The sequence below is a fragment of the Gopherus flavomarginatus genome, chromosome 3, assembly GCF_025201925.1.
Source record: "Gopherus flavomarginatus isolate rGopFla2 chromosome 3, rGopFla2.mat.asm, whole genome shotgun sequence".
Classification (NCBI taxonomy): domain Eukaryota; kingdom Metazoa; phylum Chordata; order Testudines; family Testudinidae; genus Gopherus; species Gopherus flavomarginatus.
Genome location: NC_066619.1, coordinates 260,653,077 through 260,679,055, shown reverse-complemented (window position 1 = coordinate 260,679,055; position 25,979 = coordinate 260,653,077). Strand labels below are relative to the sequence as shown.

General features: G+C 44.3%; 1 protein-coding gene across 2 annotated transcripts in view; it reads left to right on the top strand.

Annotated features, from left to right (window-relative positions):
• The first annotated feature begins 1,126 nt into the window (after positions 1 to 1,126).
• The window catches only part of CRMP1 (collapsin response mediator protein 1), a 64,411-nt gene continuing 39,558 nt past the window's right edge, over positions 1,127 to 25,979 (top strand). Inside the window, exons 1-2 of one of the 2 annotated variants that reach the window (XM_050947617.1) lie at positions 1,127 to 2,652; positions 25,597 to 25,685. In XM_050947617.1, coding sequence (XP_050803574.1) covers positions 2,278 to 2,652; positions 25,597 to 25,685 — 464 coding nt within the window. In that variant the 5' untranslated portion in view covers positions 1,127 to 2,277. Of the gene's footprint in view, positions 2,653 to 5,222; positions 5,498 to 25,596; positions 25,686 to 25,979 lie in introns of those variants that run through there. The other variant, XM_050947618.1, reaches the window with a different exon arrangement.

Here is a 25,979-nt window from a genome sequence, read left to right as displayed (position 1 = left end):
AGAGAAATTCCTTTGAAACGTTATATCTGGACTTGGCATGTTATATCACTACTTCATATACATTTTCAATCTGAGGAAATGTATGTATGAAAAGGTTAGTTCCCTGAACTAACTTCCTTCCCAGACTCCTAGGGGACTTATACCATTGACTTCAATGGGGGGAGGGGCATTGTTTCACCCCTCTTTTCCACTTCTCCTGTGGCCTGTAGAACGGTTTGATCTTCAGTAGTTTTCAGTTTCTGGCCCACCAGGAATGGCTTTAAGGACCTTAGACAATAAAGGGTGAGTGTACTGAGGTGGTTGTATAATAGCAAACATATCCATTGTTTCCTTGTATGCCAACGATCAATAGCTTTTGTGATTGATTAAATGCTTCAGCTTCACTTAGCCAATTAATCAATCTCAGCAGCATTTTGTGCAAGGGCAGTGTGGTAGGAAATATCCCTTAGGCAACTGCTGCGGTAGGAAGGACATTTCCAAGGTTTATGAAAACAGTTTTGACTGTCAGAAAAATATCGTTGTTTTAAGTTACTTGCCTTAAACCACATTTGGAATTGAAATTTACCTAAGGATGTAAAAGCCAGATTTTCTGAACTAATCTGCATAAAGCAGTGACAGTCGCTGGACTTGGCCTGCTTTACAAAGATGTCCCCTAATTTGTTTTGGAAATCGGAGTCATAATTCACTCTTTGTTGACTACAATGGCAGTTAAAAAATCGTTATCGGAATAAATGATTAGTCGTGGTTTAAATATAATGGACCCAATTCATTCATGGTATAAGAAGGCGCAACTCCATTGAAAACATTTTATGTAAGTTTTAACATATTTGTGTGTGTGTGTGTCTAGTTGTTTGCCAGCCCTGCGTTGTATTTCCTGTTGTTTTCTTTCACTCGGATTCCTGTATGGCTTAAAAACAGGCGCTCGTTTATGGAAAGTCCTTTACTGCAGTGAGATTCTATCCAACGTTGTGCAACTGGGCTGTAAATCTTTCCTTGCACAGGCCTGGGGCTAGCAGCAAGGCTGGTCACTCAGGTGCTGAAGGGACAGCTCCCAGCCAGGCACTCCGGCGGCTCCGGCTGCAGACAGCGGGGAGCCTGGGGCAGTGACAGTCAGCGCATTGTTCTGCGCCTAACGCTCCAGTCTTTTGTCCGCTCCCCGCCCACTTCCCGGGGGCAGTTTTGCAGGCGCAGTGTCCAGGCCGCTCCCTGCAGAGGGCTGCGGGCAGAGAAGATTTGCAGCGCAGCTCGCACCAGCGCCGGATGCTATTACTTCCGTGTCAGAGGCAGGTAGCAGCGGCGCGGCGGTTCCCTCCCCGGCACGCTTCAGTCTCACCCACCGCCGCCTCCAGGCTGAGATCGAGCGGCGGCCGGGCGCACGGATATCCCTCCCCTTTGCAGCAGCTGCTGCTGCTACCAGAAAGAAGCAGGGAAGCGGCCGTAAGGAGCAGCAGATTTTTCCCTCCCTGCTCAGGAGCCCGGATCTGTGCGTGGGTCCTCCGCGCCCCCCACCGCTCCCCCCCGGTCTGCACCTATTGCCACAGGAGGACAATCTTCGCTGCTGCAAATGACCAACTGCTGCTGTGGGGTAGGGAGCAGCAGCCAACCCAAAGTTGCTACAAAGATCGTGGCTTCGCGGCGAGATCTGGCACCAAGTCCAGCTCCTTTGAAAGAAGAAGGAGCCAGCAGGTGCTTTGCTGTGGACGTGCCCATTGCGCACCCCTGTCTTTAAGAAGCCCTCGCCTCTCCAAGTGCGGCAGCACCGCGGTATCTTCCCCCGGAGACAGCGGGTAGTGCGAGTGGGTGAGTCGGTGGGCGCAACTCCATTCCCAGCTCTTCACTGCGAGCCAGGCAGCGGCAGGGATCTGCAATCTTTGCAGCGGGGCAGGAGGAGTAGCCAGGAAGGGCCCGCTTTGCACAGGGTTGGGGGTGTGCACCCCTTCCCCCTGGACCGCTCTTTATACTGGCGGGCTAATGCGGTGCTTTTCCTATTCGCCCAGGGCTTTCCGATCGCCTAGCGCTGCCATCCTCTCCCCTGTTCTCTTTGTACTTTAGTTCACGAGCTGCCTACTGCCCGGGCTGTTTGGAACACTCCCCCCCCCCGTGAGATTTTTCTTCGCGGGTGGGGGCTTGCGTCTCCCAGATCCCACCAGCCAACCCCGGCTCTGCCACTGCGCTGCTGCATCCGTTCACTGGTGTTTATGGTCGCCAGCAGCCGAGCCCGGTAGTGGAAGGTGCAGAGGAGCTGGGGGCAGGGAGAGAGCCGGGGAGAGAGAGAGAATGGCCGAGAGAAAGAGGAACTGGAATAAGGAAGACGACCTGCCCGTGTATCTGGCCAGGCCGGGCACCACGGCTCAGACCCCCCGGCAGAAATACGGGGGCATGTTCGCCTCGGTGGAGGGGGCCTACGAGAACAAAACCATCGACTTCGATGCCTACAGCGTGGGGAAGAAGGGCTCCCGGACCCCGCGCAGCGGCAGCAGACACGACATGATGCTGGATGGGGGGGACAATTACAGTGAGACAGCCAGCGATGTCAGCGAGGTCTCCGGCTCCGTGATCAGCTCCCCCGGGGACCGGGACGACAAGACCCCGGGCATCGAGATCAGATACCCGATGGGGAAAGAGCTGCTGCAGGGCCAGGACAATGGGAAGGTAAGGGCGCGGGGGAGGACAGGGGGTGGCAGGGTCTCGGTACCAAGCTCTGGCAGGGGGAGAGAACCCATTCATGGCTACAGCGCCAACGAGCCCTAGGCATCAGGAGTGTCACAACTGCAACAGCAAAGAGTGTTGGGTTCCCAGCCTATGCAGCACAAGCCCTGCTGCAGAGCTTTACTGCGGCTTGCCGGTAGGTCCAGAGCTGTTGCAGGGATCACCCGTTTGAGCATAACTGCCATATAGACTTGGCATTGCAGGTCGCCTATGTGCAGAATAAATACACCCGCCTGCTGTTACTGCAGCCCGAGAAGGCTCAGGAATACCGCGATTCCTGAAGCAGGAGATTTCACTCCTTCAGCTTCTTTTAAAAATCTAAATAATCAAACAAAAAAAATCAAAGGTCGTGGCAGTTTTTCCAGGGAAATGTTCCTTACAAGGGCTCTTGTACATTCCAGTTTGGAACACACACACTTTAATGTTCTAAACCCTTAGTGACTCTTTAAAAGGGACCGTATTCAGAGTCTACAAACACACTGGCACCGATTCCACAAGGCTGGCTTGGACGGTGCCATCCAGCATAACAAAGCTGGGAGCTCAGTCCTAAACTGAAATCTCTGAGCTGAGGGGCCTGTCCTAATCAGCGAGCCGTCAGATTCACTTTTCCTATCGCTGGAAAAGCCCTGATGAGTCAAACACACCCACCCACCTCTACATATACCAACTCCACCGCTCTCCCCATCCTGTGAGATTTGCTCGGTTCATGCTGCTCTCAAGCCACCTGGATCCTCCTGTGGTTTCACTGTATCCTTAGCAGATTGTTTATAGCTGTAACCAAACAGAATGGGGTCCCAAAGCTCAGGCATTTCCTTTAAAGTAACGATGACTGTCTATCTGTACTGCTGAGCTAAGCACTGGATAATGGCCTGATTCCTGAATTGGTTGACCTCTATTTCCGTGGTGGTAAGCGATTTTCAATTTTTCCTCTCACTCATTGGAGCAGGACAAAGACTATACCAAGATAAGTTAGGAAATTAGAAATGCAACTGAGTTCTCTAACCAGTAGCTTCTTGCCGTCTGAGCAGTCCCACTTCTGTACATACAAACCTGTGGCAGAGGTCATAAATAAAACACCTCTACATCACAACACACAGGAGACTGGCTTCCCTGTGAGATTATTATAATGTTATTTCCTCTCTAAATAAATAGACCTTTGCAGTTATTTTCTCACTTTGGTCAGTGGGTCATCTGAACACATTTGCTGTCCATACATACACACCCCAAACAAACAAAAATAAATCCCTTCCACTTTTCACCCCATTTGGCTTTTAACACACACAGCCAGAATATTTGTCAATAAGATTTCTTTTCTTTTACAGCCTTGGATCGGAAATCTCTCTTGTTTGTCTTGAGCCAGGATCTGGTACACTTTCCTTGTTTGTAGTCATAGGACAGAGCATAAAGGTGGTAATGGTCTTTAGAGGTAGTTTTGTGCCAGATTAAATATGTGACTTGAAAAACTGGAATCACTAAATACTGAATAGGGGTCTGGTTAATTGTAAAGGGCTTCCATCAGGACCTGGGTGAAGCCAACCTTGCTGCAGTCTTCTCTTCCCTATCATTTCCTATTCATTACCTCAACTTTATGTCAAAATAATAATCCTCCCTGCACTGGGATGGTGCCTCAGAGTGTGTGCTTTGTACTCCTCTCTCCTGAGTTCTGCCTCCTATTTAAAATTGCACACATCAGGCAACATTCTTCTAAACTTGCCCAGGAATTATGTATTTATGTGATTCCAGATTAGTAATGGATTGGCTTTCCTGAATTGAGGGGGCGAAGGGAGAAGGTTTGAAATCATCCTATCATCTATATTTAGAGAATGGCGTGGGAAGAGGGGAGGAGAACCTGCAGCAATACCCATTCCGTACCCACTCCCACCTCCACCCCCAGCAACCTGGGTTGGAACTTTTAAGCACTGAAGCCAGATTTCAGTGGAAAAGTGATGAAGTGTCAGGGATGTGTCCTGACTTTAAAAATGACTCGGTGCAATTTAATGCTAGCATGGATCCAGAACTCATTGTATGGAAGGGCTTCCGGAAGGATTTAAACTTTGGGTCACTGTCTGAGCCTTTGACTTCCCTTAATCTGGTCCCTTTAGGGGAACAGCAGCCATTAGGGGAACAATGTAGGTGAAATGTGGGGAAAGGAGGCTTCAATCAGCAATCTGCTGAGTTCTCTGCAATGAGGGAGAACCACGTGAATTCCACCTGTTCTAGCCCATCTGCGCTGCAATGTGCTTCCCCTGGCTCTCTCGCCCGTTATCCATGCAGCCAGGGAGGGGACATTCACACAGTGTGAGAGCCGGGGCAGCGGTGCTTTGTCCCAGCCCTGGTAGAAATACAGCCGGAGAAGCAGTCTCGGGGAGAGCAAGCGTGGGGCTCGGCCCGGTGCTAGGTGGGGGGACGGCGTTTTCCAGCCCCGGTATTGGAGGACACAGATGGATTGATGGGTTGGGGAGGGGGGGGAAGAGACAGAAGGGAAAGGAAACGCTTCCTGGGTTGCGCCGAGCGAATCCTGCTCCGTTCTGCAGCCGGGAGGGCGCTGCTGCAGCCGCTGCACGGAGCTCTGGCCAACTCCCTCGGGGAGACGCGCCCTGTGTTACTGCAACCGAAAAAAGGGGGCTAGGTTTGCCTTTCCCGGGAAGGAAACACTGCTTCCAGTGAATAACACCCCCAACCCCCCCCGTATCTCTGCATTGTGCTGTTCCTGGGGTGCGTGCTGCGCGCAGGGCTCACAGGAGGCAGCATGTCTTACCAGGGCAAGAAGAGCATCCCCCACATAACGGTAAGCGGAGTCCAGGGCCCGGAGCCGGCCCGGGAGTGGAGTGATGGGGTTACCCGGGAACCCCAGGGCGGAGAGGGGCTATTGCCGCTCCGCCAGGGCGCTGAGCAATCAGGGGTCCCGGGAGTGGGAATAGATGGTTATGGCGGCTGGTTGATTTCAGGGCGAGGGCATATTACAGCATGGCAAGAAAGCAGGGTTCACACGGATCGGAATCCGGATCGAGAGCGGCTCCCCCCACTGAGACGCGAGCAGGGGAAAGGGAGAAGTCCCCTCCCCTCTTATTTCCCTCCCCCCCCCCCAGTCTGGACTCTGCGCTCTGTGTGTGTGTGATCGCTCGGTTGGAAATAATCGCAGTGAGTTTCTGGGGGACGGGGGTGGTGGCAGGTCTGTTTTGGGCAGATCAGGGGCTTTATTGCTCCTTTCTCCTCCCCCGCCCCGGATCCGCACAGGGTGTGTGTGTGTGGGGGGGGGTAGCAGTACATTAAAAGATGTCTGGGGGGTTCGTGTGCTTAGCGCTGAAACGACAGCGGTTCTTGCTAAGGTGGTAGACTTGGGGAGAGTCAGCAACTGATGTGAAGCAGAACAAAAGAGGGAGGGGACCCGGGCAGCAACCACAATGCCTCGGAAAGCCCCAGCACATCCCCAGCGCACGTAGAGAGAGAAATTGCATATTGCATCCCGAGCAAAAAACTGATGTGGGGTGGGGGGGAGGGGGATCGGAAGGGCAACAAGCCAATAGTGAATTGAAAAATGTGGAAACCTAAAGAGCGCCATGATGAGAGAGAGCCAACACCTCTCAGTGCTATTAATAGATCCTTGAGAACAATATACCAAAGAGATCAGGAGTCAAAGAGTTAATCGCAATTCTCAGGGACCTTCAGCTGGCCGTTTGCATCCGTCTGCAGGATGGTTTTCCTGAAAAAAGGATCTGGGTGCTTTGATCTTGCATATTGTTTCCCTCAGAGATACAATGATGGCTGAGCATAAAGAATAAACAAAGCTTCATATAAACTGTAGGGAGGAGGATAACCTCCTTGGTGTATTCGACCATTTTGATTTTTTCACAAGACCAACGCCCTCCACCAAAGGCCACAGAGTCTGACTGAGAAACATCACTTACCGACACAAAATCCCTCCCACCTTTGTTTTTGGCAGAAATTTATTTGTTAGAGCCACATAGAATCCAGTGGTGTAAGTTGGTTCCATGCTTCAGCATCACATGGGAAGAGATAAAAGGCAGAAGTTGAGGTGCACTCCAACTAGGTTCCATTTCTTTGGCTTTTACTGGGGAGTGAGCAGAACTCAAGTGTCCTGGAAACCGGCCAGCTCCTAATGCAAGATTTTAATTGATAAAGGATGGGTTGACACGTAGGTGTGGAAACTTGTTAAGCAGCTCGCACTGCAGGAACGTTGCTAGATATTATTATTTCAGCCAGTGTTGCAACACTTGCAAGCACTTGCAAAGCTTACAAGAACCTAAATATTTCAAACGTATTTTTTTAAAATGCTGTAAATGGATATGTGACTTCTTCAGTGCCCAGCTGCTTACTGGTGTGTCAAATTATTGAGAGGCAGTGTGGTCTAGTGTTGAGGGCGTTGGATTGGAAGTCCAGAGGGCCATGTTCTGTTTCTATCTGTCACAAACCTTCTGTGGAACTTTGGGCCGTTCACTTTGCCTCTGTTTTCACTCCACCCTTTTTCTGTCTAGATTGTAAACTGTTTCAGGCAGAGACTGTCTCTGCTAAGTATGTGTGAATATTGCCTAGCACATAAGGGGAGCCAATCTTGGTTGGGGCTTTAACATGGTACTTTAATACAAATAATATGTAAATGTGTGCCCAGCAACAATAGTGCACTATCCAATTTTGAGTAAGAAACTAGAAGAACTGAATGAGATGTTTGCCTCTAAATCTACAGAGTGTTATATAACTTCTTCAGCTTTCATGATTTCCTTTTGTGTTAGGACAAAATAATCAAGAACAAGGAAAGAGAGCCCCAGATATGGAAGGTGCCCAATTCTCTCTACATGCGTATCCATTAGTACCAGTGCTGTTTTTGTGACCAAATTACAGGCAAAAAGAACATAGCCAAAGTTGGCAGACCCAGAACTTGAACTATGTTTTCATGTTTTAAGTTTCTGTCCCTTACTCTTTCCCTCAGGGAGGAAAAAAAAGCAAATTAGACAAATAGTCTTGGCTCTGTATATTGTGTAGTGTGTACACTTCCTGTCCCAGAAGAGTCTACAGCCTAACAGGAGGTGTCTGTGTCTTCGTAACAATAACACAGCCCATAAGACAAACTCTACATTAGTGAATGAGTGAAAGTAAAAAACTGATAAAGAAACACTTTGCATCTTCAAGCCTCCAGGGCTCTTATCAAACATAATGAATGCTCATTGCAATTGTCAAACAAAAAATCAACCAAAACCACCCTTGCTAGGATCTCTGACTCTTTTTTTCCTGATCTCTTGGACCCACCAGATCTGTTCTCATTGAATCAGTTGGAGTTTTGCTATTGGGGAAGTATAGTTTGGTCCTTAATCTTGCTTACTGCAGGCTTTGCAATGGATTTTCAGTATTGTTGTCCGATGTACTAATCGTGTGTCCCAAACTCCCACAGAAGTCAGAAGGAATTCTGGATGTGCAAGCACAGCAGAGGCAGGCCGCATCATCCTGTATTGTACCAACATCTGGTCGGGGTGGGGGAGGGTTGAGTTGACTGTGTTTAGTCAATTGTCAAAGATTCTAAAATGGTTTTGGGAAATGTTTTGGTGGTGTTCCCAGTACATGACTGAAGTGCAGCACCAAAGGCCATATCTACAATCATTACTCAGACAAAACTTTCACTGACTTCAGAGGGAGTCTTCCAGGAGTAAGAACTGAAACATCAGGCTCTGAAGTGTGTATTATACACGTACAGTCATGTTGGAACAGTTTGTATAGTGGGGGTGCTGAGAGCCATTGAACCAAACTGCAAACACTGTATATGATGGAAACCACTTCAAGCCAGAGGGTGCTGCTGCACCCCATCACTTCTAGTTCCATCACCCCTGTATATATATCCTTGTTGAAGAACCAAGCAACATTCTCAGTCAGACCAGTCATGGCAGAGACTCATAATCATGATAGGAAATCAGCACAACTACCACTCTGAAACCTGGTACAACTGTAGTTACCTATAGAATGCTCACTGGGAGCTGACAAGGGAAATAGTTTTGTTATTCCCTGCTTGTCTGACTTGCCTCTTACTGTGTTGCTCCCTGACTCCAGCTCACTGCTTTCAATGCGAGCTTTGATGCCCTCTTCATCCATTTCTGCCATGAACCTCTCCATGTCTTTCTTTCATGCTTCCCCCTTTGTATGGAACAAGTCTAGTCTAATCTGCTAAACCAATGCCCTTCCCTCATTTTAATCTCTCCTGAAAATTCACCTCTTCTGTGATGCCCACAATAAGTGTGTGAAAAATATTTACTATCTTAAAATCTCTTTTTGTTCGTTCCTTATTTTTATACTAGGGCTGTCAAGTGATTAAAAAAACGAATCATGATTAATCACATGATTTATCATGCTGTTTAATAATAACTGAATACTATTTAAATATTTTTGGATGTTTTCTACATTTTCAAATATATTGATTTTAATTACAACACAATACAAAGTGTACAGTGGTCACTTTATATTTATTTTTTTATTACAAATATTTCCACTGTAAAAAACAAAAGAAATAGTATTGTTCAATTCTCCCATTACAAATAGTGTAGTGGAATCTCTTTATCATGAATATAGAATTGTTTTATTTTTTAATGCAGGTTGGTTTTTTAAATAATGTAAAACTTTTGAGCCTAAAAGTCCACTCAGTCCTACTTCTTGTTCAGCCAATTGCTCACACAAACAAGTTTGTTTACATTTGGAGCAGATAATGCTGCCCGCTTCTTTTTCACAATGTCATCTGATAGTGAGAACAGGCATTCGCATGGCACTGTCGTAGCTGGTGTTGCAAAATATTTACGTGACAGATGCGCTAAAGATTCATATGCCCCTTCATGGTTCAACCACCATTCCAGAGGACGTGTCCATGCTGATGATAGGTTCTGCTCGATAACGATCCAAAACAGTACAGACCAATGCATCTTCATTTTCATCGTCTGAGTCAGATGCCACCAGCAAAAGGTTGATTTTCTTTATTGGTGGTTTGGGTTTTATAGTTTCCACATCGAGGTGTTGCTCTTTAAAACATCTGAAAGAATGCTCCACACCTCGCCCCTCTCAGATTTTGGAACGCACTTCAGATTCGAGTGCTGTAGCTATCTTTAAAAATCTCACATGGTACCTTCTTTGCACTTTGTCAAATCTGCAGTGAAAGTGTTCTTAAAATGAACAACATGTGTTGGATCATCATCCGAGACTGCTATAACATGAAATATATGGGAGAATGTGGGTAAAACGGAGCATGAGGCATACAATTCTCCCCCAAGGAGTCCAATTAAAAATTCAACGCATTATTTTTTTAATGAGCATCATCAGCATGGAAGCATGTCCTCTGGAATGATGGCCAAAGCATGCTAAACATTCGTATACCCCTTCATATCTAGCACGTAAATATCTTGCAATGCTGGATACAAACGTGCCATCTGAACACCTGTTCTCACTTTCAGGTGATACTGTAAATAAGAAGCGGGCAGCATTATCTCCCATAAATGTAAACAAATGTGTTTGTCTTAGTGGATGGCTGAACAAGAAGTAGGACTGAGTGGACTTGTAGGCGTTAAAGTTTTACAGTGTTTGGTTTTTTAGCTGAGTTACATAACAAAAAAAAATCTACATTTGTAAGTTCCACTTTCACGATAAAGAGATTGCACTGCAATACTTGTATGAGATGAATTGAAAAATACTATTTCTTTTATCATTTTTGCAGTGCAGATATTTTAATAAAAAATAATATAAAGTGAGCAGTGTACACTTTTTGTATTCTGTGTTGTAATTGAAGTCAATATATTTGAAAATGTAGAAAATATCCAAAAATATTTACTACATTTCAATTGGTATTCTGTTGTTTAACAGTGTTATTAAAACTGCGATTAATCATATTTTTTGAGTTAATCGTGTGAGTTAACTTCAATTAATCAACAGCCCTATTTTATACATATTTTTAAAAATGAACTGTGAATTGAACCACAATGTTGTGCACATGCTGAAATGCAGGGACCATGTGAACATTGTGTCACCTTCACCTTTTCTCTCTGTCCTTTTCCTACTATTCATCTCCCACACTTGTGTCATATCAATGAAATTACTGGTGAAGTATGGTGCTACCTAGTGTAAGGGTGGCAAAATCCAGCCATTAGATTGCAAGCACTTTTGGGCAGGGACTCAACCCCCATCCAAAATTGTACTTAGGCTCCTAACTTCCATTGAAATTGATGGAAGTTAGGAGCCTAAATATCTTTTGTGGATCTGGGCCTCTGTCTTTCTATCTCCTTTGAAACACCTAGTAGACTTCTGGGTCTATAAAATAATAAATAATGACACTAAGCCTTTTCCATGGGGTACAGCAGGGAGTGCAGCATGGTTGGGTTTCTGTGCAGGTGTAAGCAGAGGATGAGAGTTGGCTCAAATAAGCTTACATACTTCACATAGTCCTCTGCATGAAGTGGAAGTAAATCCCAAGCCCTTAGTGGGCTCTCACTCTATTGCTCTTGAGTGCAGAGTAAAGAAGGGGCAGGGAATGGGCCAGGAGTCCAAGTAGAAATCTGCTTAATCATGATCCTCATCAAACGAACAGGACAGTTAGCTACATGTTTCCTTCTTAGACTTTTCTTGTGTGCTGGGCAGGAGTCATGTGTTGATTGTGCAGCTGCACAGTCCTCATTAAAGTAGGATTGAGTTCTCCTGCATACATGCTCCTGCCCATCACTTTTGACTTGGCGCTTGTACACATCACAATCTACGCCTCTTCTGTGCAGGATGAAGCTCCAAATAACGTTGGGGAATCAGGGGCTCTGCCATGTTGTGATGAAGCATTGAAATATCAGTCATTGTTTGCTGTTCATTATTAAATTTAGAACATAAGAATGGCTGTACTGGGTCCCACCAATGGTCCATCTAGTCCAGTATCCTGTCTTCCCACAGTGGCCAATGCCAGGTGCCCCAGAGGGAGTGAACGGAACAGGTAATCATCAAGTGATCCATCCCAGGTTGCCCATTCCCAGCTTCTGGCATACAGAGGTCAGGGACATCATCCCTGCCCATCCTGGCAAATAGCCATTGATAGACCTATCCTCCATGAATTTATCTAGTTCTTTTTTGAACCCTCTTATAGTATTGGTCTTCACAACATCATCTGGTAAAGAGTTCCACAGGTTGACTGTGCGTTATGTGAAGAAATACTTCCTTTGTCTGTTTTAAACCTGCTGCCTATGAATTTCATTTGGTGACCCCTAGTTCTTGTGTTATGAGAATCTGACCTGGCAGGAAAATTCCTCCTGACCCCAGTTGTGGTGATCAGTTACACCCTGAGCATGTGGGCAAGACCCACCAGCCAGACACCTGGGGAAGAATTCTCTGAAACTCAGAGCCCATCTATTGTCCTATCACCAGCAACTGGAGATATTTGCTGCTGGCAGTCACAGATTGACTACATGCCATTATAGGCAGTCGCTTACCATCCCCTCCATAAACTTATCAAAATACGTCTTGAAGCCAGTTAGGTTTTTTGCCCACACTACTCCCCTTGGAAGGCTGTTTCAGAACTTGACTCCTTTGATGCTTAGAAACCTTCATTTAATTTCAAGCCTAAACTTGTTGAAGGCCAGTTTATATCCATTTGTGCTTGTGTCCACAATGGCGCTTAACTTAAATACCTTTTCTCCCTTCTGGGTATCTTCTTCCTGTTTGTATTTAGTATCTGTAAAACTGCTAGGAGGGATTGTAAGACACCATGGCTAAGATGCTAGGGGAGATTGTAAGATGCCATAGCCTGAGATGCCAGCAATATGTGAACCCCCAACAATACATTTAATTCACTTCCAGTGTCAGCACCATCTCCCAGAGATTTAAGGTCGTATCTATGCTAACAATTTCATAGCTTCTCACACCATTGTTCTAGTGCTGGTACAGGGTTAGATGACATGGTGGTAAAAACACCTGATCTTTTTCTTCTCTAACTTTTCCACTGGAGATAGCTAGTTAATGTATGTATAGTGCAGGAGTCTAAGTGAGATCAGTGCTTGGATGAAGACGAACTGACTAACGCTAAACTCCAGGGAAGCTGGAGATGATGCTGGAGCGAAGGGGAAAAATGTTTAGAAGGATTGGCTAACACTAAACATCCCCAACCCGCAAAGGCATATTACCTGTGATTGTAAGAAACAAGGGGGTCCTTCTGGAGCTCTTTCTGCTATTGGATACCCAGTTAATGGCAGTGCCCAGAAATGCCTTCTTCCATCTCATAGACTCATAGACTCTAGGACTGGAAGGGACCTCGAGAGGTCATCGAGTCCAGTCCCCTGCCCTCATGGCAGGACCAAATACTGTCTAGACCATCCCTAATATTGTCGTTATTCAAGAGATTTAGCCTCATCTGGATTGTCCAGCACCTGGCTTTGAATTCCCATGACCTCTAGCTTCGATTACTGTGATGCACTGTACTTGGGTTTGAATGTAGAAGCTTTGAAGATGCTTCGGTTAATTCAACATGGAGTGGCCCCTAATTAAGCATTATAAGTTGCTGCAAACACATTGCCTAATGATCCAGTCGCTACATTGAATCCCTTTCAAATTAACTGGCTCTCCAGAGCTCTCGATGGGACAAACCAGGGTATCTAATGGAATGGTTTTCATTCTTTGCCAGAATGGCCATTGAACACCCATCATTTTGTGAGTCAAATTCAGACCTGGTACAATTCACACCAGGGCCAAATTTGTTCTTCTGGCCTGATGCATGCTTCCAAAAAGAGCATTAGTACATTTGATCTTTGATTCTGTGGTTTACAACATGAACTAACTGTGCTGGATTGCTGTTATTTTTTCCTTCTGGGATGAGACATTTCTGGGACTAGCCTGTTGAGATTTGGAAATTCAATTTTAATTGCCATAATGGAAATTTATAACCCAGAAGGCAAATATAATGACAGCCAGTGGAACACATTTAGTGCTGCATCCTCCAGTCCATACTCAAGTGACTCTTCCACTGACTCCAATGCATATTGTTTTGCCAGAATAAGGAGTGTTAGGTGCCTACACTATTGAGATTGCTAAAGCATGAAAAGATGGCATTTATTGTGAAGAAATTTACACAGGGTTGTTATTTACAGTGTAACCCTTTTACACTGGATGATAAAGGAATGAGATTTTCTAGATGAATAAATAGCTAGGTCCCCAGAGGAGAAACAAAAGGAACATCAGATTGTTTAAGCGAATAAACATGAACAAACTTGGCTGTGCACCAAGCTATGGCATTGCTACATTTGGCGAAATCCCTCCTAAGTGAATTACTGTACATAAGAAGAATAAATTTGTTAAAAGAATAGGCTTAAAAGCATGTAGGCAGGTGAGTCCATTAGGGTGCTAGAAGAAATGATGCCTCAAAGATATGAATGAGTTACAAGCTAGGTCCTTAGCTAATTAGGTGTTCACACTAGCTAAAATATTACTTCCTATGAAGATTAATATTACAATATAACATAGATTCATAGACTCTGGGACTGGAAGGGACCTTCAGAGGTCATCGAGTCCAATCCCCTGCCCTCATGGCAGGACCATGGTCATGAAGATTCCAAAGAGAGAAGAATGCTGTTTAAAAATTGAGATATTTTAAAGTTTTGAAACAGACAATCCTTTGTGGAATCCCAGTTACAGGCTGTCTTTGATCCTTTCCAGAAGGACACCTGCACTTCGGAAGGATAGCTTTCTTCATTTGCTGCTAATATTTTGAAATCATCTCCTTTGTTTGCTAAACCAAAACTGCTTAATCATAACATAATATGTCCAGTGTTAAAACTGATCATGTTCAGGAAAAAAACCAAAGCTCTTCTGTATATTGTCTGTTAGGGAAATCGCTTTCCGAGGGGGATTTTTTCAAAGGCACAAAGAGATGTGGGGCTTTCAATGGGAGTTAGCCTTTGAAAACCTGCCCCTAGCCAATATTAATCCAAGCAGTTTTTACTGTTGATGTCCTGTTAGTCAAGGAAAACACAAATATCAGCCTATGTATCTTCCCTCTAAAACAGAGGAGCCAGAGATATTTTTAAAGACTTAGTGGCAGAGTATTTAACTTTGGAAATGTTAAAGGAGCAAAGAGACATGTGTTGGAAGCCTAATACTTCTCAATTTTATTACAGTCAGCCTCACCTCTCTCAAATCACACACATTCATAGCCAGTGAATTGGAAATACAAGTGGATTTGGAACACAGAAAAGACAGTTTCTGATTACGGTTCAGGGCAAGATATTTCATATTAAGGGCCATATGCTACCTGAGATTTGGGTGTAAACCCTCCATTGTCAGCAGTGGAACTTTAAGAATTGTGGTGACTGGGAGTCAGGTTCATCTCTAGTATGACTCCACTAAAGTCAGCAGTATTACACGAGAGACGAATTTGGCCCTGAGTGTGTCCACTTTTGAGGCCTGGAATATTGTGGTTGGGAGTCATTTCAGAAGACTTGATCAATTGTCACTGGTTGCAGCCAGGGCCGCCTCTAGCAATTTCGCTGCCCCAAGCATGGCGGCACACCGCAGGGGGCCCTCTGCTGCTCGCCGGTCCCGCGGTTCTGGTGGACCTCCCGCAGGCCTTTCTGCGGACGGTCAGCTGGTCCCGCGGCTCCGGTGGAGCTGCCGCAAGCATGTCTGTGGGAGGTCCACCAGAGCCGCGGGACCAGCGGACCGTCCGCAGCCATGCCTGCAGCAGCTCCACCGGAGCCGCCTGCCGCCCTCCCAGGAACTGGCAGAGCGCCCCCTGCAGCGTGCCACCCCAAGCACGCGCTTGGCGCGCTGTGGCCTGGAGCCGGCCCTGATTGCAGCTGGAACAGTAGCTAAAGACTGAAGCCAAGAATGAAATGGTTCTGGACCCGTTCATTGTGCTAGTTTGATTTGGTTTTGTTATGTTGTTATTGTTCTAATGTAGCTAAAGTAATTGTAGTTAATTAAAAAAGGATGACTGGTTTATTTGGCTCTGGAGACATAACACTTCACTGAGAGTTCCACACATGGAACAAAGATACAAATACAATGCTAGAGGTACTTTCTATGCAGACAGTAAATCAAACATCTCACTGTCTCTTATGCATAGAATGGCTCAGGCAGATTTTCACTTTTCTTAACTCTCTCCATTTTGTACGGATTTGGGTGTGGTTTTATATTGAGAGAAACTATTTGCAGTTATGATATGATTGGAATGAATACAGTAGACAATGTGTGTCAATTCACTCTGATGGACTGCTGCATTATTTTCATTGGACACAGTACATTAATTAGCCGTGATAACCCATTAGAACATTTTATGTTGGGGGGTGGTACTTTAATTCCTCAGTAATTTCAGTAGCAGACTAAGAAACTTGGGTGTAAAATATTTGTTCATATTTTGATGTCTAGATTTTTTTAAAAGCTCAGAAGGTGGATATGAAGACAGATGGCTTTTGACTTTCTTGTGTACATCCCACCATAACATTTGAATCTGATTTTCTAATAACCTGAAGCTTGTAGTATACTGATCCAGAGATTTTTTTTTTAATTATCTCATTAAAACTACAGGGAGCCATTTGCAAAATTCAGGACTGGGGCTGGGTTTAGATTTAGAACATTAGAGGTGGATTCAGACTTATCTCTTATCTCTGCCAGACATTTTGTCATTTGTGGATATATGGAAATACATTTCCATACCTAAAAAGACTTCTTCATAGATTGTGTCAGACTTGTAAGAAAGGACCTTTGCACAAAAAGCATCAGTCTCCAGCCTACAGATATTTGTTCTTTCTGATATCGTGCAGACAATAGTAGTATCTGGATAACAGCTTGCTTCATCTGAGGAGACAGCCCCTCCTCCTGCCTGATCCTGCAGTGAATGATGCTGACTTTGTGACATCTCCTTCTGTTGCCATGATAATTGCTGTGTTGTCACAGACTAAGCTCTGTGGCTTTACTGGCATATTAAAGCAGGAGAAGCTAGGCTGTGATTAGCAAAAATCACCAGGAAAATGGTACAAAGCATATATAAGTAGATGGCTGTCCGCAGTATGCAAGTGCTGCGTGATATACAGCAAGGAGCTCAGCCATGAAGAGCTGGAGAGTCATGCACTCATAAAATGGAGATGCCGGGAGCCGTCAGATAAGCGCTGCATGTTGAGCTGTTGTTAGGTTTGCACCATATTGTGTGAAGGGATGACCATGTAACGTTGTTGTGACCATATCATCACTGATATTGCAGTGATGGGTGAAGTAGGAATACTTGGGGACAAATTCTTCTTTTTATTCCACCAGTATAAATGCAGAGTAATTGTACTGATTTCAGTGGAGCTAGCTCACATTTCTGGTGTAACTGAGAGAGGATTTAGCTTTAAATGGGTTAATACTGGTACAATCTCAGGGCAATACTTTGCTTTGGTATCATTTTGGACTTCTCCCTTAAGTGTAATATCTCCTTTTCATCTTTCTCTTTCCACCTTCCAGATGCTGGCAGGTCTTCCCCCTTGTTCCTGGCAGGTTGGAAGGAGGGGTGGATGCCTGCACCTTGCTTTTACTCTTCTAGCATGTGTGAGGTACCTCCAGCTGCTCCCACGCAGTCTCCCACTAACGTTCTCCAGGCTGCTTCGTGTGTGTTGAGCAACCTTTGACTCAGTTTGCCTAAAATTGCGGCTGAGCAGGGCTCTGAGCAGGGCTCTGGACTCTGAACAGCTACCTGTGGCTCACGAGCCTAGGGTCAGATAGCTCACTATTTGAATATTTTCTAAACCGTGGCAGTCTCTCTTTACACTGTTGTCTCCTCCTGAGCATAGACTCTAATGTATTATTTATTATTTCTATTGTGTTAGCGCATGCTGGCCCCAGTCAAGATTGAGGTCCCATTGTACAAGGCATTGTACAACAAGAGACACTCCCTGCCCTGAAGAGTTTACAGTAGAAAGGACAGAGGCAGATGGAGGGAGGGATACGATGTGGAAGGGAAAGAAGGGGGAGCAGGATCCAACATAAAAGGGAAGTAAACAGGATGATCAGAGGGGTACATATTGTTCATTGTTTTCTCTGGCCTTGATTCAGCAAAGCGCTTCAGTATGTGTTTAACTTTAAGCATGTGCTTAAGTACTTTGCTGAATAGGGATGGCAGTTTCACACATTGGTGACACTTTATATTGAAGTTCCATTCAGAAATAGTTTATAAAGGCTTAACAAATATTAATAGAGGTTTTAATAATTGGTTAATTATTCTAGATTGTTATAATCCATGGTTATAAGCAACCCATTGACCTGTGCAACTCTGTAACAATCTGTAACACTTACTACAGATGTGCTCAATCCATCTCAATATTTTGTCATCAGAATTGGCTGATTTGTTTGCAGAGAGAGTTCGATTTTGACAAAATTCCAGTGGAAACCAGGCAAGGTTCTATCAATCCTGCCTTCGTTCCTGCTATCTTGCCTGCTCTGCTCCTCAGCAGCTGGGCTCTGGCTCCTTAGGCTTTCAGGGAGAATGCAGAGTGCCTGCGAGTCAGGAACGGCAGAGCTTTCCAGGGTCCATGGCTCTGGGACAGTCCATCTGGTTGATTGCCCAGGAGTCAGGGCACCGTTTCTGTTCACAGAGAATATCCATTTTTTTAGTTTTCTTTTTGAAGGAGAATGAAACCAAATTCCAAAATATCTAAATTCTCTGCAAAATGGAATTACCCCTCTTTACCAAGGTTCACTTAGAACCATCTGTAGCACAGGCTACTCATGTCTGTAACACATCTGTGACATCCTATTAATCATTTATTAACCCTTTATAAACTATACATGAATCTTAAGATAAAGTGTGACCCAGATGGTTAAGTGTTTTGCAGAATTGTGGCCTGCATAGTTTTTTGTTACAAATTACTGTATTATGTAGCTTTTACTAAAACCAAATAATTCTTATTGTCCTTGCCTGTTCCTTCTGGGTTCTACTTAACCTGTTTTCTGGCTGTCTGTTAATAAGAGCCCTGACCTATTGCATTTGTTGCTTGTATTGTTAACCTTTGCCTGTTTATAAAGAAAAATGTAGAACATCTTGATGAACGGATAGGGTGACCAGATGTCCCGATTTTATAGGGACAGTCCTGATTTTTGGAGCTTTTTCTTACATAGGGACCTATTATCCCCACCCTGTCCCGATTTTTCACACTTGCTATCTGGTCTTCGTATGCATGGAAAGCTTTGGTGACCTATTAGCAGCAGTAGATGAGATGTTTTCAAATATTGGTAACGTTCCCCTCAACAGATAAATGAGATGCTGTCTTTTTGTAGTAGAACAATACTAATGTTTTAAAAGGAAATTGAATGAGCTGAAAAAGAGCCCACAAGATGGTGGTCTGTCCAGGTCAGCAGGCACAGTAGTAAATCATCATGGTGAGGAGGTGCAACCGCCAGCATGTGTCAAAATAAATCATTACCTTTCACGCCACTGATTAAAAAATACTGCAGTTACTACTGACAGTAGAGAGTCTGAAAAATAGCTGTGATCAGCCAGGCAAATTCTAGGATGGGGACTTGCATTCCTGTCCACATTTTCATTGCCAGAGGTTACTAGCATCTGAGACTGATCCCATAGGGATCATATTTCATTGTAGTTCAGTGCCTTGATTTTACCCCAGAGTCCCCTGGATACTTTATCTCATAGAAAGTCTCCAACCTTTTGTGTACATGATCTTTCCTCGTGTATTATATTGAAAACTTCTGATAATCTAACCATCCTGAAGAAAGATGTATCTTTCATAAAAAGACAACAGTATGGGGGGCCTGCTTCTAAAAAAAAACCAAACACTTTTATCCATGCTGAATTTTAAGTATGTGCTTAAAATTAAACACATAATTAAATGCTTTGCTGACCAGGGATTGACATCAGAACAACTAGCTCTTATGTAGCATTTTTCATCAGGAGCTCTCAAAGCACTTTACAGAGGTAAGTGTAATCCCTATTTTTACAGATGGGGAAACATAAGCAAGTGCTTAAATGTTTTTTAAATTGAGAACTCAAGTATTTGCATAACTTTAGGCACGTGAATAATCCTATGCTTAATTTTTGCAAGTTCAGGATCTAGAAGAGATACAGGGCAAAATGAGAATCCTTATTTATCTTTTTTGAAAAGAAGCAACAGAAGAATCAGAGGCCCCTTATTACTGAATGGAACCAAGCACATAATTTATAATGGATATTTTATTCAATTAATACAACCTCTTCTTCTGATTAAGGAAGAAACAGGTTGTGGCTTCCTCAAAGTTCTTCACTGTTCACAATTATTTGACTAATATCTTTCCAAATTCAATACAGATGCCCCCCGAGTTGCGCAAGCCTGATTTATGCAAATCTGCACTTATGAAAAAAGTTCCGTAAGCTATTTTCTTTTCTTTCTTTTTTTTTTTTGCATATTTGTTGGTTATACGTTTCTGATTTATGTATTAATCCATGAGTGGTTGAAATCTGAGCTGTGTTGCTCAGTTGTGACTGATTATTATTAAGTCACATGATATTATTCCTGTTTCCTGGATAGGTGAGGTGTGCTACCATTTCCAGCATGATTCCTTGAGTGCATGAATTTAAACTTTAGTTTTTGTGCAATTTTGAAATTTGCTTTCTGCAAACGTTTTTGCCAGTGTAAATTGATTACTTGAATGTTCACAGAAATGAGAACACCTGAGCATTGGGAACAGGGCACCAGCAATTCTTTGAACATTTGAACAATTCTTCACAAAATATTTTAGATATTATATGTGGCATTATTTGTTCAGCTCTAACACTGAAAACTTGCATGCAAAATGTTGACTGACTCTTATTATTCTTGTAATGAACAGTGCTCCACTTAAGAGTAAAGCTACTACAAATTAATATAAATTCTTCCAGCTCAGACCTGAATTACTGTTCCTAAGCATTTACACACAAGGTTTGACATGAGCTTTTAGTATTTCAGCTTTCATCAACTTTAAATGGATACTAGCAATTAGTTTAGGATTTTTATGAGGTTTACATATGCCCTATTGATGATTTTTTAAATGACTGTGTAAGAGCTCTGTATAGTTACATGTTTGCATGCAGTGTTGCTGCAGGATGCTAGTACATCAGAATCGGAAACCTGACTAAAACCAATTTACTTTTACAGCTGAGGCCAAGGGAAGTGCAAAAATGCGGAGTTAGTTGTTACCCACAATTGAAGGTTACTTTTGTATGTGTGTGTAACTCTAATGCTAATTTAGGTCAGAACTCACTCTTTCCCTCTCCTCGTCTTATACCAACCTGCAGAGCTAGTAGACTACAGAGAATGAAGCATGCTGTACCTTCCAAGAGAGATTGCGTGGCCCTTGCTCCCTCTCTTTCCCTGTGCTCTTTCAAATTCTGGGTGGGATGGGGAATGGTGGAGTGCATATGGGACAAACTCAGCAGGCTCCCGCTTTCTGATGCTGGCCAGCTCTGTAGGCCCTGTGGCATTGTGGCGAGGTATAGCTCTGCCCCATGGGAGGCTCTTTTAGATTGCAGAGGGGTATGGAACAGGGACCCTGATTGGCTCCTGGTTTTCATGGGAACTCTTTCCCCCTATTAATTCCCTTGCACACCCCTGCTAGAGCCTTTACTCAACACTAGATTCACGGATAAAGACATGCAGAGAATTAACTCCTCCGAAAACTAATTCATTTTCCCCTTTATGCAAGTCACTCAGCTTGGGCAGTGAAGGCAAGTCAAATCAGTAAACCAGTTTGTTTACTGGTAAATCAGTCACTTTCACTCAGTTCTCATGCACTAACGTTGCACAGCCAAGTTTGGTTGGGCTGACTATAGCCCTCTCAGAGCTCGCCCCGCAGCAGTGCCATGTGACAGTGCAATTAAATCTAGCCCTGGAGACTGAACTGTTCCATTCACAGAATGGCTGCTGAGCAGGTGGCAGCAGTGCAGACTTCCCTGAACTGCATGACTAATGTGCCCTGAAATGAACCTGGAGGGGTGAAAAGATAGTTCAGTCTCCATGTCCATTAAGTCTTTGACCAATCTGCTGAGACAGTCAACCAGAAACCAGATTCTGTGTGGTCTCTCGTGAGGTACAGCACAGAATGTGTAGATTGGGGAGGGGGCAGTGGAAAGGTGCATATTCTTGGCTACTCTGGGGAACCAGCACAGTTGAGATTACTGGGCTGCTGTTAGTTAAGGCAACTTCCCCACTGTAGGCAATAGGTTGCTCTGGGACCAAGAACCGCTGGAGTACAGACTCTCTGGCCATTACCTCTCTTGTATTTCCAACTCTCGCCCCGACCCTAGCTGGCCCTATGAAGGGAGCTATAAAGGGGGCATTGTAGGGCCATATAAGTTAGTTCTGTGCTGCTCTTGTGTTGAGGGAATTGTCCTGGGGGTGATTATTTTCCCTTTAAGGCTCCTTTAGAGTATGGTAGTGGCATTAAGGAGTTGTAGTATGATCTGGCCCAAGACTAAAAATTACTACCGTATGTGATGGTTTTGGCATTTGTGGACATTTGTCCTCTAGGAACTAGATTGTGACCACCAAACTCATTTCACATTGGCCATCTATCAGATGGTAATAAATTTTAGTCCATTGTCCATCTGGGCTGTATGTCAATGGGTGACATCAAGGCTAGAAAAGACATCTGCTGGAAAAGTAATATGGGAAAACAAAATTTCCAATGAATTATTGGAGTGCATTGGGAACTTTTGTATTTCAAAAAGTGGAGAAGTAAGCAGGGGGACAGCCATTTTAGACTCGATTCTGACCTTCAGGAGGAATTGAGTGGGAATCTGAAAGTGAAAGGCAATTTGTGTGAAAGTGATCATGAAATGATAGATTTCATGATTCTAAGGAAAGAAAACGAAGAGTGGCAAAATAAGGGCAATTGGACTTCAAAAAAGCAGATTTTAGCAAACTCTGAGAGCAGGTAGGTAAGGTCCCATTAGAAGAAAATCTAAAGGAAAAAGGATTTCAGGAGAGCTGGCAGTTTTTCAAGGAGACAATATTAAAGGCACCACTGCAAACTATCCCAATGTGAAGGAAAGATAGGAAGAATAGTAAACGGCCCAAATGGCTCTACCAGGAACTCTTTAATGACCTGAAAATCAAAGAGGAATCCTACAAAATGTGGAAACTTGGATAAATTGCTGAAGACGAATACAAAAGAATAGCACACACATATGGGGACAAAATCAGACAGACTAAGGCACAAAATGAGTTATACTTAGCAAAAGACGTAAAAGACAAGAAGAAGAGGTTCTTTAAATACATTAGGACCAAGAGAAAGAGGACGGAAAGTGTAGGTCTTCTACTTAGCAGGAAGGAGAGCTAACTGCTGCATCAAGAAGCTTGATGTGTTTACTGTCCATTTTGCTTCAGCCTAAACTAAAAAGGTTAATGGTGACTAGATACTCAACGCAAATAGGGAAAGAACAGGTTAAAGAATATTTAGATAGTGGGATGTATTCATGTCAGCAGGGCCTGATGAAATTCATCTTAAGGTATTTAAGGAACTAGCTGAAGCAATCTTGGAACCATTAGCAATTATCTTTTAGAATTCATAGAGGACAGGTGAGGTGCCAGAGGACTGAAGAAGGGAAAACATAGTGCCGATTTTTAAAAAAGGGGAACAAGAAGGACCCTGGGGAATTATAGACCAGTCAGCCTAACTTCAATACTTGGAAAGATACTGGATCAAATTATTAAACAATCCAGTTTCTAAGCACCTAGAGGATAATAGGATTATAAGGAATAGCTAGCATGGATTTGTCAAGAACAGAGCATGCCAAAGCAACCTAGCTTCTTTCTTTGACAGGGTTACTGGTCTAATGGATAGGGGGAAAGCAGTAGATGTGATACAGCTTAATTTTAGAAAGGCTTTTGACACAGTACCAGAATACGTTATCATAAGAAAACTAGGGAAATGTGGTCTAGATTAATAGATTACTATAAAGTGGATGAATACCTAGTTGGAAGACTCTACTCAAAGAGTAAAAGCAGCAATGAGTCCTATGGCACCTTATTGACTAACAGACGTATTGGAGCATGAGCTTTCGTGGGTGAATGCATCCGACGAAGTGGGTATTCACCCACAAAAGCTCATGCTCCAATTCATCTGTTAGTCTATAAGGTGCCACAGGACTCTTTGCTGCTTTTACAGATCCGGACTAAAACGGCTACCCCTCTGATACTCAGAGAGTAGTTATCAATGATTCTCTGTGAAAATGGGAGGCCATATCTAATGAGGTTCTACTAGGGTCAGTCTTGAGTCCAGTAAAATTCAATATTTTCATTAATAGCTTGGGTAATGGAGTGGAGAGTATGCTTATAAAACTTGCAGATGACCCCAAACTGGGAAGGGTTGCAAGCACTCTGGAAGATAGGATTAGAATTCAAAACAACCTTGATAAATTGGTCTGAATTCAACAAGATGGAATTCAACCAATTTTCCACCCATGTGTGCAATAAATTTTGTTATGTACATCAAGGTAATGTGTGGATGTGTGCTGCCAGTAGAAACAAAAAACCTAGATATAATATATTTTTTTTAAGTTACCAGTTGGGATAATTACTCCAGCCAGGACAAGTTAGGCATTTTAGAACTCACTACTCAAAGAATTAAATTTAAGTGTAAGAGAGAGATAAAAATTATGAAATGCTCAGACCAGTCAAAAAACTAAAATAACACACTTGAAAGAATAAAATTACAGGGAATATATGGGCATTGCAGGAAGTTCCAAGAAGTAACAACAATAACAACAGTGTTGGGAGGTGTGCGACATGGACCCTGTGTGTAGGTGAGCACGACACACAGACACTCTGTGTGTGACACTGTGTGTGTGTGTGTGACCAGGGCCGGCACTACCATTTAGACAGCCTAGGCAATCGCCTAGGGTGCCAGAATAATTGGTGGGCACCGTTTTGCCGGAGGGGGCGGCAGGCGGCTCTGGTGGAGCTGCCGCAGTGGTGCCTGCGGAGGGTCCGCTGGTCCGCGGCTCCGGTGGAGCTGCCGTAGTCATGCCTGCGGATGGTCGGCTCCTTGCGCGGCTCCGGTGGACCTCCTGCAGGCACGACTGCGGCAGCTTCACCGGAGCCGCGAGACCAGCGCGCGGGGCAGCGAAATTGCTGTCCGCCTAGGGTGCTCAAACCCCTAGTGCCGGTCCTGTGTGTGACGCACACAGACTGTGTGTGCTGGCTGCTGGGGAAGTTTCTGAAAGACGCTTGTCTGCTGACTCCTTAGGGCACTCACTGAAAGCTCTCCTTCTCCTGAACCGTGTCCCCCCACCCCTGCTCTGCAGAGATTGGTATGTGTGTATGTGAGAGAGAGACAGAGACAGAGATTGTGTGTGCTGGCTGCTGGGGCAGTCTCTGAGAGACCATGCACTGTCTCTTTAAGGCACTCACCAGAAGGCTTGTTCAGACCTCAGAGCTACTGCAAGTCCTGATGAGCCTTGTCCCCTCTACCTTGCTCTGTGGAGATGGGGTACAGGGACTAAGGGAGGGGGACACCTTGATATCAGCACCCTCCTTTCCTCCTCCATTCCCCCCGCTCTGCACAGCCAGCAGGAGGGTCCCAGGAGCAACGTGGCTGCAAAGCAGCGGGAGTGTGAGCGGGAACCTGAACACATGCTGCTGGATGTGCACGGCTCTGCTAATCAGCTGAGCGGCTGCCCAAGCGCGCAGCTTACAGGAAACACAGCTTGGGACTTCAGCAGGAGTGGGGCTGAAGCAGGTGTGCCCTGGCTCTCGAACTTCTGAAGATTGTCATATGCAGCTTGGAGGGCCAGTAAGTTTGGCCACCCCGGTACGAACTAGCATTCCTGGCACTTCTGCTGTTAATGGGTCCATGGTATAAAGGTTAGGTTTGTGCTATTTGACTTGATTCCATTTTTGTTTACTTCATAAATGTTTCTTCTTTTTTTTCCCTCAGAGTGATCGACTGCTCATTAAAGGTGGAAGAATTATCAATGATGACTACTCCTTCTATGCAGACATATACCTGGAAGATGGACTTATAAAGTTGGTTTTTAAAATACTGAACATTTTTGCATGCATATTAATCATGATAGTGAGTTTGACTCCTACAGCCTGCACATCTCTGTGGATGCCTGTTAATGTTGAATGTTGTAGAGGAATATTTTATTTATTATAAAAATCTGCTTTTCATCTTGGCTAGTGTCAGATAGGTAGAAGATTCCGTCGGTCAGTGTGACTGGAATTCTTTGCACCTGCAATGGGTCCATTCTCAGTTACTTCTGACAGGACTTAGTCTATGCCAAAGCCTGTGCAGTTCAGGTAGTTGCACAAGCCCAG